The 17,772-nt window shown below is 40.9% G+C and overlaps 1 protein-coding gene across 6 annotated transcripts in view; it reads right to left on the reverse strand.

Annotated features, from left to right (window-relative positions):
• LOC133482718 (trichohyalin-like) overlaps positions 1–17,772 on the reverse strand; it is a 40,193-nt gene that overhangs the window by 12,575 nt on the left and 9,846 nt on the right. For all 6 annotated transcript variants that reach the window (XR_009789886.1, XM_061783136.1, XM_061783134.1 and 3 more), the window contains 10 exons: positions 17,680–17,759; positions 16,549–16,660; positions 12,079–12,256; positions 8,805–8,900; positions 8,537–8,634; positions 8,333–8,412; positions 6,080–6,191; positions 2,261–2,462; positions 358–435; positions 149–249 (listed from right to left, as the gene is read on the reverse strand). Coding sequence is in view for 5 of the 6 variants with exons in the window: in XM_061783136.1 (XP_061639120.1) it covers positions 149–249; positions 358–435; positions 2,261–2,462; positions 6,080–6,191; positions 8,333–8,412; positions 8,537–8,634; positions 8,805–8,900; positions 12,079–12,256; positions 16,549–16,660; positions 17,680–17,759 (1,137 nt within the window). In the remaining variant the exon portion in view is untranslated. The remainder of the gene's footprint in view (positions 1–148; positions 250–357; positions 436–2,260; positions 2,463–6,079; positions 6,192–8,332; positions 8,413–8,536; positions 8,635–8,804; positions 8,901–12,078; positions 12,257–16,548; positions 16,661–17,679; positions 17,760–17,772) is intronic.

The raw sequence follows: 17,772 nt of genomic DNA on the forward strand, positions 1-17,772 counted from the left end.
TAAAGAAAAGGAAGCCAGCGTTAATTAATGTACTTCGAATGTAAACGTATTAAAATGAGTAACATGATATCTACAGCAGCAAACAACACTTATCTTGTACATGAATTAACACAAATTTTGTCACAATTACACCTTTCCATAAACAGACCTGATAGGAATCCCAGCCTTCTCACTTTTTTCCTCTTCTTTCCTGGCTTTTTCCATATCTGTTGCCAAGTTACGATGAGAATCCAGCAGTTCTTCCAACGGCTTTTGGAGATAAAACAAAATAACCTTCCTCGCTTATATTCGTTCAACCCAAAGAAAAAAAACGAGTACGGCTAAAGCAGAGTGCATATGGAACTCAAGTGCATGTACCGGTTTCTGTGGTGATTCAGTAATGGTGTTTGTAATCTCTTCTGCTAAATCCGCACGGATACTGCATGAATTCTTCCTCTACACGCACACAGACAGACAGACAGACATCAACAGTCATAAGGTGTACTGCGTCAGATCAAATTAAGCAGAATAAGACAGTACCCTTTGCTTTTTTCCTGCTGTTTACTATAGACTTACACATCATAGATTAAGTAATAATTCTCACAGCGATGCACAACCATCAGCATGTTTCACATACACTCTCCTCTAAACGTATTGGAATAGTAAGGCCAATTGCTTTAATTTCCCTGAAGACTGATTACATTTGGATTTTGACATTAAAAGAAGAGTATCAGATAGGAGATCAATTTTTCAGCTTTCAACATCCCAGGATCAGATACACAACTTAAAGTGAAGACTTTTACCATACTTTCAGTTTCTTTTGGGGTTCCTCCTTTCAGTCTCCACTTTAGCAAGTAAAATGCATGCTTTAAAGTGAAGATGCGATGACTTCCTAAAAAACTCAGCGAATAAAAATAAAAAAAAACAACAACAAAAAAAACAATTCACATGATATGAGACGCATGGCTATTCCTTCGTCGAGTCTGATGATAATAACTAAATCACCGTCTGGGCATTCAAAAAGCCACCTCAAAATCCGACGGCCATGTTGTGACGTCAGCAGTTGAATGCTTTCACCAGAGGGAGCGGTGGCCGTCGCTTGTAAACAAGCATGGACGAACGCGTAGAAGACTGTGCCAGTGACTTCAACAACGAAATCAGCGATATTTCCGTTGAAATCGAGACAGAACGTGGGACTGACACCAATGATGATGACCGGTTTAAGCCATATGAGACAAATGACAACGGTGAAGGTGCAGTTGAAGTTGTAAACAGTGATGAGTCTGATGGCGAAAAATTGGCTGGTTACAAAACACTGAATGGTCCATGGGCGAGTATGTTCTGATGGGTACATTAAATTACTTACTCCAGTTGTTGTTAAAATAAATCTAATTCAAATGATTTGAATCATGATTTTTCATTCAGACAAAAGGTTTCTGTAGACTTTGGAGTTATTTTTGCTGTATTACATTAATAAAGATTAATTAGCCTGTCCTAGAAGAAACCAGTCAGGCCCAAACCATAACCTCCATGGTACTTCACAGATGAGATAGTATGTTTGGGATCATGAAGACACCTTTCTTTATTTGAGCTTAAACTATCCATCACTTTGATAAAAGACTGTTTCATCAGTCCATAAAACCTTTGAGGCATGTCTTAGGTTTTTGGCACATTCCTGTCTGGCCTTCCTAATATTAATGGTTTAATTTTCTGCTAATTTTCTTTGTGCAACACCTACAGCGCATCAACTGTTGTTTTCTTTGGTCTACCTGTTTGACAATTGTTACTTTGTACCACTAGTTTTTTCTTCAACAGATTCCAAATGGTTGTCTTGGATATGGCCAGTGTTTGTGCAATGGCTTTTCTCTCAGCTTCACAATTGCTTGTTTTTCAGTCATATACAGCTGCCCGGTTTTAATGTTGGTTACTAGTATACTGTAGTATTCATCGCAAATCTGAAACTTAGTGTAGGCTATCAGTGGTATTTACTGTCTGAATAATTAATGCAACAGGAGGCATCTGGGAAGCAAAACACAACTGTCAGTTACATGCGCCAATACTTTATATCTGTTTTAAAAAATTGGTGGATTCAAACAAAAATTTGTTTCTAAGTTGTGTAACCAATCTGGATGTGATTTTTCATTTGATTCAAACCAGAAAATGTTCATTCTACAGCAAAAATAAAGGAATTACCTCAGTGTACCAATACCAACACATATGGAGAGGAGTGTAATTTGGTTACCCTCAGTGTGTACTAACAACAATACACTTTGAGTGCTACCTTTGCCCTTTTCCTTTCCTCCTGTTTTTCTTTTACTTTCTTCTTGTTCTTCTTCACCACAGAGGCCCCATCAACAGCTATGCACTGGATACGCTCACGCTCTTTAACCACCAGCTGACTATAGTGCATTTTTGAGGGGTCTTCCCAGATGCATGTGTCTAACTGGCAGTTATGAAAGTAAATGTTCCCACTCTCATCTTCTCTGGAAGGATTAAAGTCAGAAGAGAGGATATAAATGAGCAGGGATTTTTCATTGATGATTGTAAAATCAATACTGGCTAAGACTGTCCCTATTACCTTAGCTCAACTACCGGTAGGTTGAGTTTTCTGTTATTAACTACAAAATTGTTGCAGATGTCACTAATGTATTATCAACAAATGATTACTGATTAACAGTAAGGAATACAGGTCAAAGTGTACAGACGGGTACAGACAATAAAGATGTACTGGCACGACATCTGGCCCCTACATGGATGTAGATAATAATTTCAAATGGGTTGAAGAGAGGTGAGCATGGACCAGTCTGACCATTTCCCAACTTTCAGGTACAATCAATAAACCCCAATTCCAATGAAGTTGGGACATTGTGTAAAAGGTAAACAAAAACAGAATACTATACAATGATTTGCAAATCCCTTTCAAACTATACTCATCTGACGACACAACAAAGACAAGATATTGAATGCCAAAACTGATATATTTTTATTTTTTTTAGCAAATATTCACTTATTATGAATTTGATGCCTGCAACACATTAAAAAAAAAAAAAAGCTGGGACAGCGGCATGCTCTTTCATGCATGAATTATGAGAACCTAGGTCAGGATTTTTTTTCCCAAGTGTTTTTGTTATTCTTTACGCATGAAAAAAAATGTTTGAACTTCATTTTTGTTATGCATTCTGCAAGGAGTTAATGACATGTCCACTGGGGTGGACAACATGCATTTCAACTTGCAACTGATGAAATGTGTGAAATATGTTAAAGAAAATAATGTTATTATGTGAACACTATGAAGTGCTTCATTTTTAATGTTGTTTAATTAATCCATCCATCCATCCATCCATCCATTTTCTGAGCCGCTTCTCCTCACTAGGGTCACGGGCGTGCTGGAGCCTATCCCAGCTGTCATCGGGCAGGAGGCAGGGTACACCCTGAACTGGTTGCCAGCCAATCGCAGGGCACATACAAACAAACAACGATTCGCACTCACATTCACACCTACGGGCAATTTAGAGTCTCCAATTAATGCGTGTTTTTGGGATGTGGGAGGAAACCGCAGTGCCCGGAGAAAACCCACGCAGGCACGGGGAGAACATGCAAATTCCACACAGGCGGGGCCGGTGATTGAACCCGGGTCCTCATAACTGTGAGGCTGACGCTCTAACCAGTCGTCCACCGTGCCGCCTGTTTAATTAATGTGCTCACATATTTTAACAATCCTGTTATATGCAATGCAAAACTGTTGAACCTCCTGAACCTTTTTCCCTTCTTTCTTACTAAACTTCGAAATGAAGTGACTGTAAAATGATATGAGAATTTGTGCAAATACATGATACACACGAGGGAAATGTTAAATATATCGTAGAAGTTATCATTTATTTGCTTAGCTTGCATTAGTATTATGGACGATTTTGAGAAAGGAAGATGTCTCGCCTTCAAGAAGATGACTCAGCAGGAATCATCAGAGAGAAGGGCGCCTTGACCAAGGACGTGGCCGGGTGTTGGTCTCATGTCTTCACCTTGAAACCCTCCCCTTAGTGTGTTGTCTTGTAGCTTAGTATGTTATGTCTTGTAAGTCAGAAACCTCCCTATTTCAAATAAATACAGGAGCGACGGGAGAGATTGTTTAGAGCGTGATGAGAGGCTGTAATCTGAACAATCTCCGATACGCCCTCCTCATGAGCAAAAGAAACCAGCATCTTCATTCTTTTTGTGTCTATTTTTATAGGTGTTGGGTGAGATAGATCCAACACTCATTGAGCTCCTTCCTATTGACTCTTCATCCCTTCATCTGTCACCCTGTTGAATCATATCGTTTTCAGTAAACATTTCCCTAGAAAAATACAAAATATTGCCCATGGCTCTCTTAACGTTGCTCTGACATATCCAACCTCTTCAGTAAAAGGCTAGAGTCCTGGTATATCCCTGCAAACTTTTGAGACCAGTGTAATTTAAAAAAATAACTTCATTATTAGTCAGTTGACCTGGCAAGCTTGCGCAGTAGTCTGACGGACTCCAAGTATATGTACGCCTTCTACGACAAACATTCTTTCAAATGTACTTTTGTAGCGCAGTATTGATTCTTTCGTCTGTTGAAAAAAGGTCCATCTTATATCCAGTGTATGGCTTTTACTTCGCATAGTGGAGTTTTAACTTGCAGATGTAGCGATGAGCTGTGTTAACAGACAACAGTTTTCTTAAGTGTTCTTGAGCCTACGTGGCAATATCCTTAACAAAATAATGCTGGTTTTAATGCAGCGCCGCCTGAGGGATCGAAGATCACAGGTTTTCAATGTTAGTTTAAGGTACTGCCGCTTACGTGCAGCTTTTTCTTTAGATTCTCTGTATCTTTTGATGATATTGTGGACAGTAGATGATGAAATCCCTAAATTCCTTGCAATTGTACGTTGAGAAAAAATTTTCTTAAACTGTTGGGACTATTTGCTCACACACTATTTGCTCGAAAAGCTGTGAACCTCGCCCCATCCTTGCTTGTGAACAATTGAGCCTTTCAGGGATGCTCCTTTTATATTCAATCATGACACTCACCTGTTTCCAATTAACCTGTTCACCTGTGGAACATTCCACACAGGTGTTTTTGAGCATTCCTCACCTTTCCCAGTCTTTGTTGCCCCTGTCTCAGCTTTTTTGGAATGTGTTACAGGCATCAAATTCAAAAGATATTTGCAAAAATAAATTTAAAAAAAATAACGTCCATCAGTTTGAACATAAAATATTTTCTCTTTGTGGTGTATTCAATTGACTATTGGTTAACAACAATATGCAAATCATTATATTCTGTTCTTATTTACATTTTAAACAATGCTCTAACGTCATTGAAATTGGGCTTTGCAAGTTAAATAACCATTTTAACATTTAACTTTAAATATTTTCAGCATGAATGACAGTGAGTTTATAATAGTTTACTGTATATGTTCTGCATCAAATAAGTTTAGTTCAAAACTTTCCATAGTTCAGAAAGTTCTCACAAGGACAATATAATTTAATTTCAGAAAGTCCTTCACGTCAGTCAGTCTTGCAATATAAAGTAACTGTAGTATAATCACATTCTTTTCCTGATCATCCATTCATCAATTTTCTGAACCATTTATCCTCACTGCGATTGGCTGGCAACCAGTTCAGGGTGTACCCCGCCTCCTGCCCAATGATAGCTGGGATAGGCTCTAGCACGCCCGCGACCCTAGTGAGGAGAAGCGGCTCAGCAAATGGATGGATGGCATTTATCCTCACTAGGGTGGTGTGTTCTGCCGCCTATCAGCTGACTTTGGCGGGGTACACTCTGACCTGGTCGCCAGCCAATGGCAGGGCACATACTGTATTGACAAACAATCATTTGCACTCACATTCACACCTACGGATAATTTAGTCTTAAATTAACCTACCATGCATGTTTTTGGAATGTGGGAAGAAAACGGAGAAAACCCACACAGGGGAGAACATGCAAAGTCCAGACAGAGGACCCAGGTCCTCAGAACTGTGAGGCAGATGTGCTAACAAGTCGACCACAGTGCCGCCATTTTACTGATTATGTCAACAGCAAATTATTTAAAAGGAGGCCTGAATCACCTCAGTTACTTACCGCTCTAACCATCCTGGAGGCAGTTTTTCAGCCATGGCCTTCTTGGCAAGCCACATAAGCTCTGGCTCTCTCTCTGGATCTATGCCTATGTCCCGTGCATACTGCTTAATCTCTGAAAATAAAGCAAATTCCAAATGATAGACAACTAATTAATAATGTTCGGTAACACGACTTCCTTTCGGCTCAGAGCTGATACGGAGTAAAATTAAAGCTGGTATTGGCGATACTGATGCAATACGCCTTATGTGTCAAGTAGATCTTAAAAAAAAAATAAAAAAAATGAAAGGGCATGTCAAATCATAGCTTTCATAAAAAATACAAGACAATAAGTAATTCATTCATTATTATTATCCATCCATCCATCCATCCATTTTCAACACCGCTTATCCTGGTTAGGGTCGCGGGGTGCTGGAGCCTATCCCAGCTGACTTCGGGCAAAAGGCGGACTACACCCTGAACTGGTCGCCAGTCAGTCGCAGGGCACAAATAGACACGGACAACCATTCGCACTCACATTCACACCGTCACTGAGTGGGAACCAATCCCACGCTGCCCGCACCAAAGTCAGGCGAGTACACCACTACACCATCAGCGACTTCATTATTGTTATCATTTATTCAATTATTATCATTTATTCAAAAATCTGTAATTTATTGAGGTAGCAGTCAGACCCTTGCGGTTTTATAATACTGCGCGACAATGGAAATTGGCAGTAATTATTTAAATAAATAAAGTAAATGCGTTTTTTTCCAGGCACGCCGGTTTCCTCCCACATCCCAAAAACAGCGTGGTAGGTTGATTGGAGACTCTAAATTGCCCGTAGGTGTGATTGTGAGTGCGAATGGTTGTTTGTTTCGTGTGCCCTGTGATTGGCTGGCGACCAGTTCAGGGTGTACACCGCCTCTCGCCCGAAGATAGCTGGGATAGGCTCCTGCCCGCCCGCGACCCTAGTGAGGATAAGCGGTAAAGGAAATGGATGGATGGATGGATGGAAGAAGTAAATGCCGAGATATAGTAATTGCACAAGTGCATCAATACATATTTTTTGCCTATGTGATATTATGTCAGTGATACACATATTTGTTGATGCATGTATTAATTTCATTACTTATTTCATAATCGTATTAATTTAAACAACTCCAGCAGTAACAGCGCTGAGTGCCACTTAAAGCTCCACATGTTCTCCCTCTGTACCTGGATTCAGCCACAGACATCTGTCTTGCCCTACCAGCAGCAGCACCTGACACTGTGCTCTCTACTTCTGTCCGCCTCATCTTAAATGCCTCATACACTGTATTCCACACCCCTTTTCCACAAACATCACAAACTACATCTTGGCTGTTTGTTGAGCTGAAATAGCTCCACACATGATGAAGTTTATGCTCTGGCCTAAAATGCCATTGTGCAGAGTAAGGGTTTGACTGATTAGCTGAGCAGCGTAATGTCCCGTTACGCTTCAGCATTAAAGCTTCTTTATACTCACGCCGACCGCGCTGACGTCACTGCGGCTATCCCGTGGACAGTTTGCCTTTATACTTGAGCGCACTGTTTTGAAAATGTGCTCCAGTTCTCCTCCTAGTCGGGGGTGTCGCTACAGCTGGTATTGGCTAGGACACCACAGGATGGAGTTTCCTCTGCATTTTATGGCCAATTCCGGTAGCCGTTTTTACTTGACGGAACAAGGAACAAAGCAACAACAATGGCAACAGTGGAACAGTGCCCGCTAGAACAAATGGACCTAGATGACCAGATGATGCGTTTAATTATATTGCAAAATCGATCAAGAAGGCGGCGGTGTTGGTGGTTTGTGGAACCAAGGGGAAACGCTGAGTACGTCATCACAGCATGTGACTAAAACTGACCAATCACGAGACATGATCTCCGCGGCGTTCTACGTGCGGCAACAATTTTTGGCATATCCGTGTCCAGTGTCGCATAGGGGTCACGTTACGCAATGTGGGCACGGGAGTTTAAAGAGGCCTTTACACACTTGACCCGGGAGAAGTAATTCCCACCAGCAGCGTTATCATTTAGATAAGATCTCAAAATGTTTAATCACTTTCCACAGTAAAGATGTACACATCACTACTGATGTGTCACTACTGATTAGTAAATAGATTTAAATGACATAACAAATCAATATAAAAGAGAATACAAGTCTAAATCTTTTTTTTTCCCACAAGGAAGCTGTTAGAATTATCTGTCATAGGCGTACTTTGGAATTCTGGGAATGTTTAGCAATTTAATGTGTACCTTCTTCAGAAAGTTCTTCATCCTTGTGATCCTCACGGATCTGTAGGCTACATGTGCCTGCTGCAGACACAAGGTGGCTACTGTAATAAAGGAAGAGTTATATTCCGTTTGAATAGAAAACACAATGATAAATGACTGAATTGTAGTCAAAACAAATGCGATCAATGATACAGGTTCCTCATGAGCAAAGTAACAGCAACAAACCTCTTGGCTGCCTCATTCTCCCATTTGTCTTTGGCATTTGTCTCCGGTTGATTGTCACAACAAGCACAATTTTCAGAGACCTTGGACTCTGGTTGTTGCTTCAAGACAGGAAAAAAGGACAAAACAACTTGTAAGTTAACTGTCACAACAAGACAAGATCCCATGAAAAGAATGGGAATGGGCAATAGTTGTCATCCTTTCACAAGATGCATACCAACACTACAAGATTGGGTATTTGGTTTAAACACTAGCAAAACAGTACATGTACCTGTTGCTGTGGTGTTTCACTACTGTGGTTCTGAGATTGGGCCTTGCCGATCACATCTAGCTTGGTCATCTCTTCTGTTGCATCAGCGCCTCTGAACTAAAAAATAAATAAAGAAAGAAATAAATAAAGAAAAAAAGAAATCAAGGTTTTAGACAGCAGAAGTCAAATTTAAATTGGACTTAAATCCAATTGAGATGCTGTAGTATGACCTGAAACAGGAAGGTCAAGTTTAATTTCTCTGGGATTCCATGTGTTTTTTAGCAAACTCTGTGAGGGCTTTCATGTGTCTTGCACTGAGGAGTGGCTTCCGTCGGGCCACTCTGCCCAAAGGCCCCAACTGGTGGAGGGTTGCAGTGATGTTTGATTTTCGAGAACTTTCTCCCATCTCTCCACTGCATCTCTGCAGCTCAACCACAGTGAACTTTGGGTTCTTGTTTACCACTCTCACCAAGGTTCTTCTCCTCAGATTGCTCAGGTCGAGGAAGAGTCCTGGTTGTCCCAAATGTCTTCTTCCATTTAAGGATTATTGAGGCTACTGTACTCTTAGGACGCTTTGGTGCAGCAGAAATTATTTTCAACTTTGGCCAGATCTGTGCCGAGCCACATTTGTGTCTCTGAGCTCTTTGGGCAGTTCCTTCGACCTCACGATTCTCATTTGCTCACTATTATGCATTGTGAGCTGTAATTTCTTATATAGGCAGGGGTATACCTTTCCTAATCAAGTCCAATCAATATGATAAACACAGCTGGACTCCAATTAAGGTGTAGAACCATCACATGTATGATCAGAAGAAATGGACAGCACATGAGTTAAACAAGTGTCATAACAAAGGATCTGAATACTTATTGCCATGAGATATTTCAGTTTTTATTTTGTAATAAATCTGCAAACATTTCTAAAATGTTGTGTTTTACTGTCAATATGGGGTGGTGTGTGTACATTCAGGAGGAATAAAATATACCTTAATTGAATTTAGCAATTGGCTGAACTATGACAAAGAGTGAAAATTTTAAGGGGTCTGAATTCTTTTTGTACCCACTGTTTAAATATTATATACAACGGCTGAAGTAATTATTTAACACCCTGCTGAAATGTCCACCCTCGTTTCATTTTCATCAACCTCATAGTTGGCAGCAGATTTACCCATTAATCCTTCCTTCAATAATGTGAAGTTTACCAGTACCATTTGCTGAAAAACAGCCCCACACCATCATGTTCCCATCTCCGACTTCACTGTTGGTATGGTGTTTTTAGGACTATGTGCAGTGCTAATTCTCCTCCAAACGTGGTGTGCACGTATGGCATCCAAACAGTTCAATTTGCTCTCATCCGACCCGACTATTTTTCCCAGTATTTATCTGGCTTGTCCAAATGTTGTTCAGCAAACTTTAAACGAGCTTTGAAATCCTTTTTTTTTGGCGTCCGTTCTATTTCACGGCAAAGTTCAGATGTATCAAGAGTGACATGGCCGTAAAAATGTGCGGTGCCACACGCCAACTGCATCGCTGGTGTACGCACGTTTCTGCAGCTTTTGGTGCTTTGGCGACACTTAAGGTGATGCTGGGAAACTGTTCTCATAAATCTGCACACCAGAGACATGAATAATGATCGCAGCAATTCTCTCCTCGAACGGGGTGAGGCCCTCCGCGCCAGTTCTTCTGCCTTTTTTTGGCCACTCTCTGGCGGTGGGCAGCTGTCCTCCGCTTCACAGCCACCTTAATGTCTGACCACTTCTTTTTTAGTTCAGCGTGTGCGTGTTCTGACTCCACAGCATACACAGCCGCACACGCACTGTCCCATTCACTCCTTTTTCGCGTGTTGTTAACGCCATAGGACAGCGTGCCAAAGAGGATTTTATTGCGCGCCTCCACTTCATTGAGCAACTTCACGTTCAGAAAAATTATTTTTCTTCCTTAACTTGCTCATTTTCCTTTTTTTCTGATCATGCAGTCGGCATCTTAGGTGCAGGGTTAATTTAAATATGATTTGCATATTAAAATGTGGGCATGGACAGGGAAGAGTCGGCTACTCCAACATGTGCGCACATTTCCACGTTGATTGGAATGTACGAAAGAAATGTGCTTGGATTCATGAGTACGCAGAGTTTCATACATCTGAATATTGTTGGGCGGCACGGTGGCCGACTGGTTAGAGCGTCAGCCTCACAGTTCTGAGGACCCGGGTTCAATCCCCGGCCCCGCCTGTGTGGAGTTTGCATGTTCTCCCCGTGCCTGCGTGGGTTTTCTCCGGGCACTCTGGTTTCCTCCCACATCCCAAAAACATGCCTGAATTGGAGACTCTAAATTGCCCGTAGGCATGACTGTGAGTGCAAATGGTTGTTTGTTCCTATGTGCCCTGCGATTGGCTGGCAACCAGTTCAGGGTGTACCCCGCCTCCTGCCCGATGACAGCTGGGATAGGCTCCAGCACGCCCGCGACCCTAGTGAGGAGAAGCGGCTCAGAAAATGGATGGATGGATGGATGAATATTGTTGTGCGTATGACGTTTTCTGGATTTGAGCGTACGCCATGTTTTAGGAGGAAATCCACACAAGTCTTTGTACATGAGGCCCCAGGTCTTTTTGAAGCTCTCCACATGTGGTCCTTGGCTCTTGGACAACTCTTCTGATTATTCTTTGCACTCCCCTGTCAGAAATCTTGCGAGGAGCATCTGATCGATGCAAATATATGGTGGTATGATTGGCTTTCCACTTACGTATTATGGCCCGACCGTGCTCACTGGAATGTTCAGAAGCTTCGATATGAGACTGTAACCAATGCCATCGTTATGTTTTGCAACATTTACTTTGCGATGGTCTTGAGACAGCTCTTTGCTCTTACCCATCATGAGATGTGTCTTGACTCACACCTTGGCAATGAGACCTTTTTGTAGGTCATCAATTAGGACTGAACCAGCTGATATTCATTTGCAATGACAGGGGGCTGGATTGCTGTTTGATTATTGATGCGATTTTAGGTGTTGTCTTGGCTTTCCATGCCTTTTTGCACCTCCCTTTACTCATGTGTTCAATACTTTTCCCCGGTGTCGTTTCACATTTTTACACACAGCTTAATTCCTTGTTCTACTTTCTTTGTTTGTATGGATTACTTGGGTTGTTCCCAACATCTGGTGAAATTTTCAGGTCAATAGCATCTTTGGAAGTATATTTAGTGAGAAAAATGGTGACGTGTTAAATTTACACTTATTTCAGCCGCTGTAAATATATATACTGCTTAGTATGGCATCAACTGAGAGTTAAAAGTTTCCCACTTACGCCACTTGTTTTCTCTTGTTTGTTCTCTTTGCCTTCTGATGCCAAGAGAGCAGCGGCCCTCTGTATGCGCTCATGCTCCTGAGCCACCAGTTTGCGGTACTGGACATCACGAGGATGTTCCCATATGGATGTGTTTGAATGGTAGTTGGAATAGAAAACATCTCCACGCTCATCTCGGCTGTGGGGATCCAGTCAGAAGGTTTCCGGTCAAATAAACAGTAGGTAACACCGGTAAGCACAGTGATGACAACAGTTTGGATTTGATTGATAAATAATATTTCACTTTCAGCTACGTAACGAACCTAAGCATGTATAAAATCAACAGAAGAATTGCTTCAGCAGAAGATGATTAACGTTTTGGAATGGCCTAGTCAAGGGCGGACTGTATGGGCTGAAATATGTGCCAGCAGGAAATGAATTTGAATAATTTATATTTGAATTTAAATTTATCCACTTGAATAATTCCATTTACAAACTGAATTTGAAAAACAGAATTTGAATTGTTTAATTTGAAACGTTGCATTTAAAAACTTAATCTGAAGAGTATAATTTGAAATTACTTTGAAACTGAAGTCCAATAAACTTGAAAGTGAATGAAAGAATTTTTTTAGCCCCAGTGAAAATTCTAATTATATATTTTCACATTCAGTTTGATCATTTCCGATTCAGTTCGACAAAATCAATTTCAAATTATCTGTGACAGACATCCAGGAACTCTAAGGAATAGCATTCGATCGGCGATACACAGATCTCCTCTTCGGCCAATCAGGGCCTTCGTTTTTATCACGTGGCATAGGGACTCTCCAAAAAGTCAAATCATCTAACCAGCGACAGTATTTTAACCTTTATACCACCTTTCCTTAACCCTTTGCGGAATGCATCATACGGTCATAAAGAGATAAAAAGATGCTTCCTTTCAAATATAGGAAAGGACATATCATACCGACATGACAAAGTCATCTTTCCTTTTTTTCCCTAACATAACGACACCCATGCATTGATCTCCATGCCTTAGACTTTACTGACACGTATAGTAGAAAACAGCACACAGCACATCTCGATACAGACAGCACTGTTTCAAATGAATTCAGGGGGGTTTGCATGAATCAATTGGTGTCCAGCTCTTATGCATTCCTTGTCCATTTTCTTTTGAACATTTAACATGAGATAAGAAGCTTGGATTCTGGTTCCATTTGGTGCAAATACACACCAAACACACCCCAATGCTTGGATTCATTCAGTATGTATAGGAAAAGTATTAAGACATCAGGATTACAGTACGCGGCATGGTGACCGGCTAGTTAGAGCGTCTGCCGCACAGTTCTGAGGACCGGGGTTCAATCCCCGGCCTCGCCTGTGTGGCGTTTGCATGTTTTCCCTGTGCCTGCATGGGTTTTCTCCAGGCACTCCGGTTTCCTCCCACATCCCGAAAACATGCATGGTAGGTAAGTGACAACTCTAAATTGCCTGTAGGTGTGAATGTGAGTGCGAATGGTTGTTTGTTTGTATGTGCCCTGCGATTGGCTGGCAACCAGTTCAGAGTGTACCCCACGTCCTGCCCGATGATAGCTGGGATCGGCTCCAGCACACCCGCGACCCTAGTGAGGAGAAGCGGCTCAGAAAATGGATGGATGGATGGAGGGTGATAAAAACAAAGGCCCTGATTGGCCGAAGAGGAGATCTGTGTATCACCGATCGATTCCTTAGAGTACCCGGATGTCTGTCACAGCTAATTTGAAATTGAATTTGAATTTGTCGAACTGAATCCGAAATGATCAAACTCAATGTGAAAATATATAATTAGAATTTTCACTGGGGCTAAAAAAAAATCTTTCGTTCACCATCCATCCATCCATTTTCTGAGCCGCTTCTCCTCACTAGGGTCGCGGGCGTGCTGGAGCCTATCCCAGCTGTCATCGGGCAGGAGGCCGGGTACACCCTGAACTGGTTGCCAGCCAATCGCAGGGCACATAGAAACAAACAACCATTCGCACTCACAGTCATGCCCACGAGCAATTTAGAGTCTCCAATTAATGCATGTTTTTGGGATGTGGGAGGAAACCGTAGTGCCCGGAGAAAACCCACGCAGGCACGGGGAGAACATGCAAACTCCACACAGGAGGCGACAGGGATTGAACCCCGCACCTCAGAACTGTGAGGCTGACGCTCTAACCAGTCGGCCACCGTGCCGCCTCTTTCGTTCACTTTCAAACTAATTCTATTTCAAATTATACTATTCAGATTAAGTTTTTAAATGCAATGTTTCAAATTCTAATTCTCAAATTGAGTTTGTAAATGCAATTATTAAAGTGTAGAAATTCTAATTCAAATATAAATGATTCAAATTTAGTCCCTGCTGGCACATATTTCAGCCTATACGACTGGAGTACGGTGAAACTGGGATTTTCCCGGTTGGGCAATGGCCTGGCGCGAGCCACGAAACAAAGATGCAAAAGAAAAAGAAACAGTAATGGACACAAAGTCATTAATTGCTTAAGGCAATATGTTAATTTTTAGAACATTCAGTGTCAAACATTTTTTTAATTTTGTATGCATTTTAATAATGTCTGAGGTGTCTTTTACATGATTTGCGCCATGTGGCGGTTGTCTAGTTAGTTAGCGTCAGTCCGCCATCGGAAGTTAAGTAATTGGTTTCAAAATAAGTGGGAAAACCTGAAGTGTCACAGGGTGAAGCAATTGGGTTTCAAAATAAGGGAGAAAACCGAGTAACATCATTTTGATATATTTGCTTTGTGAGGTGTACTTATTTGTTATGTGTGCTTAACTATTTGTACTTTTTTGTCCTATCTTAGAAAACCACACCCATACAACTAAAATATATGCACAAGGGAATTGTATCCAAGGAAAATTTTGGAGGAGAAAGTCACACAATTTTTTAATGTGCAGTATTTTCAGGAGTGCTCTACAAAGGGCTAAGCTATTAAATTTGGGGACATTAACCAGTTTTTTTGTTTTATAATTAGTTTTAAACTATAATTATAGTTCTATTATTATATTGTTATTTGAGAGGTCCGGTTCACGTGCACGGGTGCTAACACAGTGGATGGAGCAAAGCATGTGATGCTGTTGACAAGTGTGCATTCAGGATTGTAAATTTGTTCGGCTGTGTGCTTTAATGTCAAGTGTATAGTGACACACAAATTGTGCCCTGTTAACAATAGCCATTACCTGCTATACCCCAGTGTGTTATTAGAGTGGAAGATCACTGAGTCAGTGGCATAATAAAAAATAAAATTTAAGTATGCTGTCACATGATGCCCCCTTAACATTTCTGCCTGCGCCCTCAAGCATGCATGCCTTGAACTTGGCCCCGTTTCCATCTCTTCTAAGACTAAGATAAAAAGAGTCAGTAAGTGAGCCTCGTCTGTCAGTGCAAGAGTAAGAGTAAGAGAGAAAAAGAAGCAACTGAGGCTGACGGCAGTGGTTTGCCAGTGCTTTTCATAAATGGTTTGTTGTTTTTTATTTAACAGTTTTTACATAACAGTTTTGTTTTGTGATTACATCGTATCGTTTTAACTTTGGTGTGTACTCACCTGATAACTTGATTCTCCTGGATGTGTCGTTACTCTGCTCCTTTTGTCCTTGTTTATATTTTTAGTTTTCAGGTATTTGATTACTTGATGAATTATGGTCCAAAACATCGACAAATGCAGTATTTTTTTTCATTGGGTTAAATGACTTGTGTTGCTGACTGGCTAGCTCCCCGCAGGGCGCATGAAGTGGGCCGGTCTGTCAATGACTGCATTGAGTCCCAACCAAAGCCCACACATAAATCCTAATTGAAAATCTGTTGCGTGACCTGAAGATGGGTGTGCAAAATATTTTGCTCTGAATCCTCACATGCTGTGCAGTAGTTGGCTATTCCAAAACTGCGCTCGTTTTGTGAAGCCATTTTGCGGTATTTTATGTGCTAGTTTCTCTTATTTGGCCTACTTGAATTATCCCAGGTCAATCTTGAGAAAAACAAACCTGGAGCATGATGCAGCAGGCACGGGTACTTCTGTTTTTGCACAAAACAAGGACTTTGGTATTATGGCCCATTAAATATTGACTACCTAAACCAGAACACATTGTTTTGCATGCTGTTGGACATATGAAGTATTTTCACATCTAGCATATGCATTAAATACCATGTATATCCCATGCCTTGAAAATTGCAATTTTCTGAGACTGAACTTTTAACTTTGATGGTCCTGATTTTCTTCGTGGTCCATGGTATTTGCTGCATAATGTAAAAGTGTGAACCTGATGGTTAAAACCTTTTCAACACAAAACAATCTAAAATATTTATAGGTTTCTATTGGTATTCCTAACCCCAAAATATGCTATTCTTTTCGGTTGTATGTGTTTTTTATTTTTCATTACAAGTAAAAGTTTATATTGATTTTATTACAACACAAAAATCTGGCTATTTCAAGGTGTGGTTCATTTTAAATGCATATTACTTACTAAGCAAACCAATCTGGAGGAAGTCGGGCAGACATAGCCTCCTTGGCAAGCCACATGAGCTGAGGCTCTTTCTCTGGATCAATGCCCAAGTCCTGTGCATATTCCTTGATGTCTGATGAGGTAGGGGAAAATAGCCAATGAAAATTGCTAGAATATAACTCTGAATAATCGCGACTAAAGGGGAACCACCACGTAACATTTTCAAAAGGTTACAAAAATGTGTATGGGTAGCTGGAATAGAGCTACAGCACAGTAGAAAAGTGTGTCCCCAGGATCAAAGGCAAAGAACAAGAACCTGTTTTGAGTGACCTCCCAGATAAGCAATGGAGTGGCAAGCATCTTCGGCAGTTAATCCTGGGAATGGGGCTAGGGTCAAGGCATAAAGACGATCATACAGTCATCATTGATGACATAATCCTAACCCCATACACACCCTTTTGAAAATGTTTAGATGCGGTTCCACTTACAAAGCAAGCAATTCAATCACAGCTCTCTGCTTGACAGGCATTGAACAAGGACATAATTTCCTAAATGCCTGACAGGAAGAGGACAGCCTTAAACAAATTTAAAAAATACAAATAAAAAATACAAACAAGTATTTAAACTACTAACGGTGAAAATTTCAGAAAATAATCAATTATGAATAGGTTAAATTGAATTGGGCTCATTACATTTTGACTGCCCCTGGTACATCTGCAAAGACATGAAAATCAATCCACTGATGTTGCCATGGCGCCCTGACAAAAATGCTAAGAAAAGCTGAAAATATCCCACACGAGACCCAATTCAAATTCTACAACATTTGAAAAATCCACCAATTTTGCTTCATCACTATGTGGTATTGTGATTTAAATGTGAAGGTTATTTTATCCAACAGTGAGTCTGAGTGTGAATGGTTGTTTGTTTCTATGTGCCCTGATGGCGACCGATTCAGGGTGTACCACACCTCCCACCCGAAGATAGCTGGGATAGGCTCCAGCAGCCCGCGACCCTGGTAGGATAACCGGTGAAGAAAATGGATGGATGGATTTTATCCAACACAAAGATTACTTATTTAATAATGTCGTAAAAAGTGAAGTTGTTGCATTGATAGGTTGGAATATTGGGAATGTGAATCTATATAAGTTGTACCTTCTTCAGAGAACTTCTCTTCATCAGGGTGCTCTTCAAGGATTTGCAGGCCACTTATGGCTACTGCACAAGTGAAGTCACTAACAAAAACAA

This window comes from Phyllopteryx taeniolatus, chromosome 8, assembly GCF_024500385.1.
Source record: "Phyllopteryx taeniolatus isolate TA_2022b chromosome 8, UOR_Ptae_1.2, whole genome shotgun sequence".
NCBI classification, from domain to species: Eukaryota; Metazoa; Chordata; class Actinopteri; order Syngnathiformes; family Syngnathidae; genus Phyllopteryx; species Phyllopteryx taeniolatus.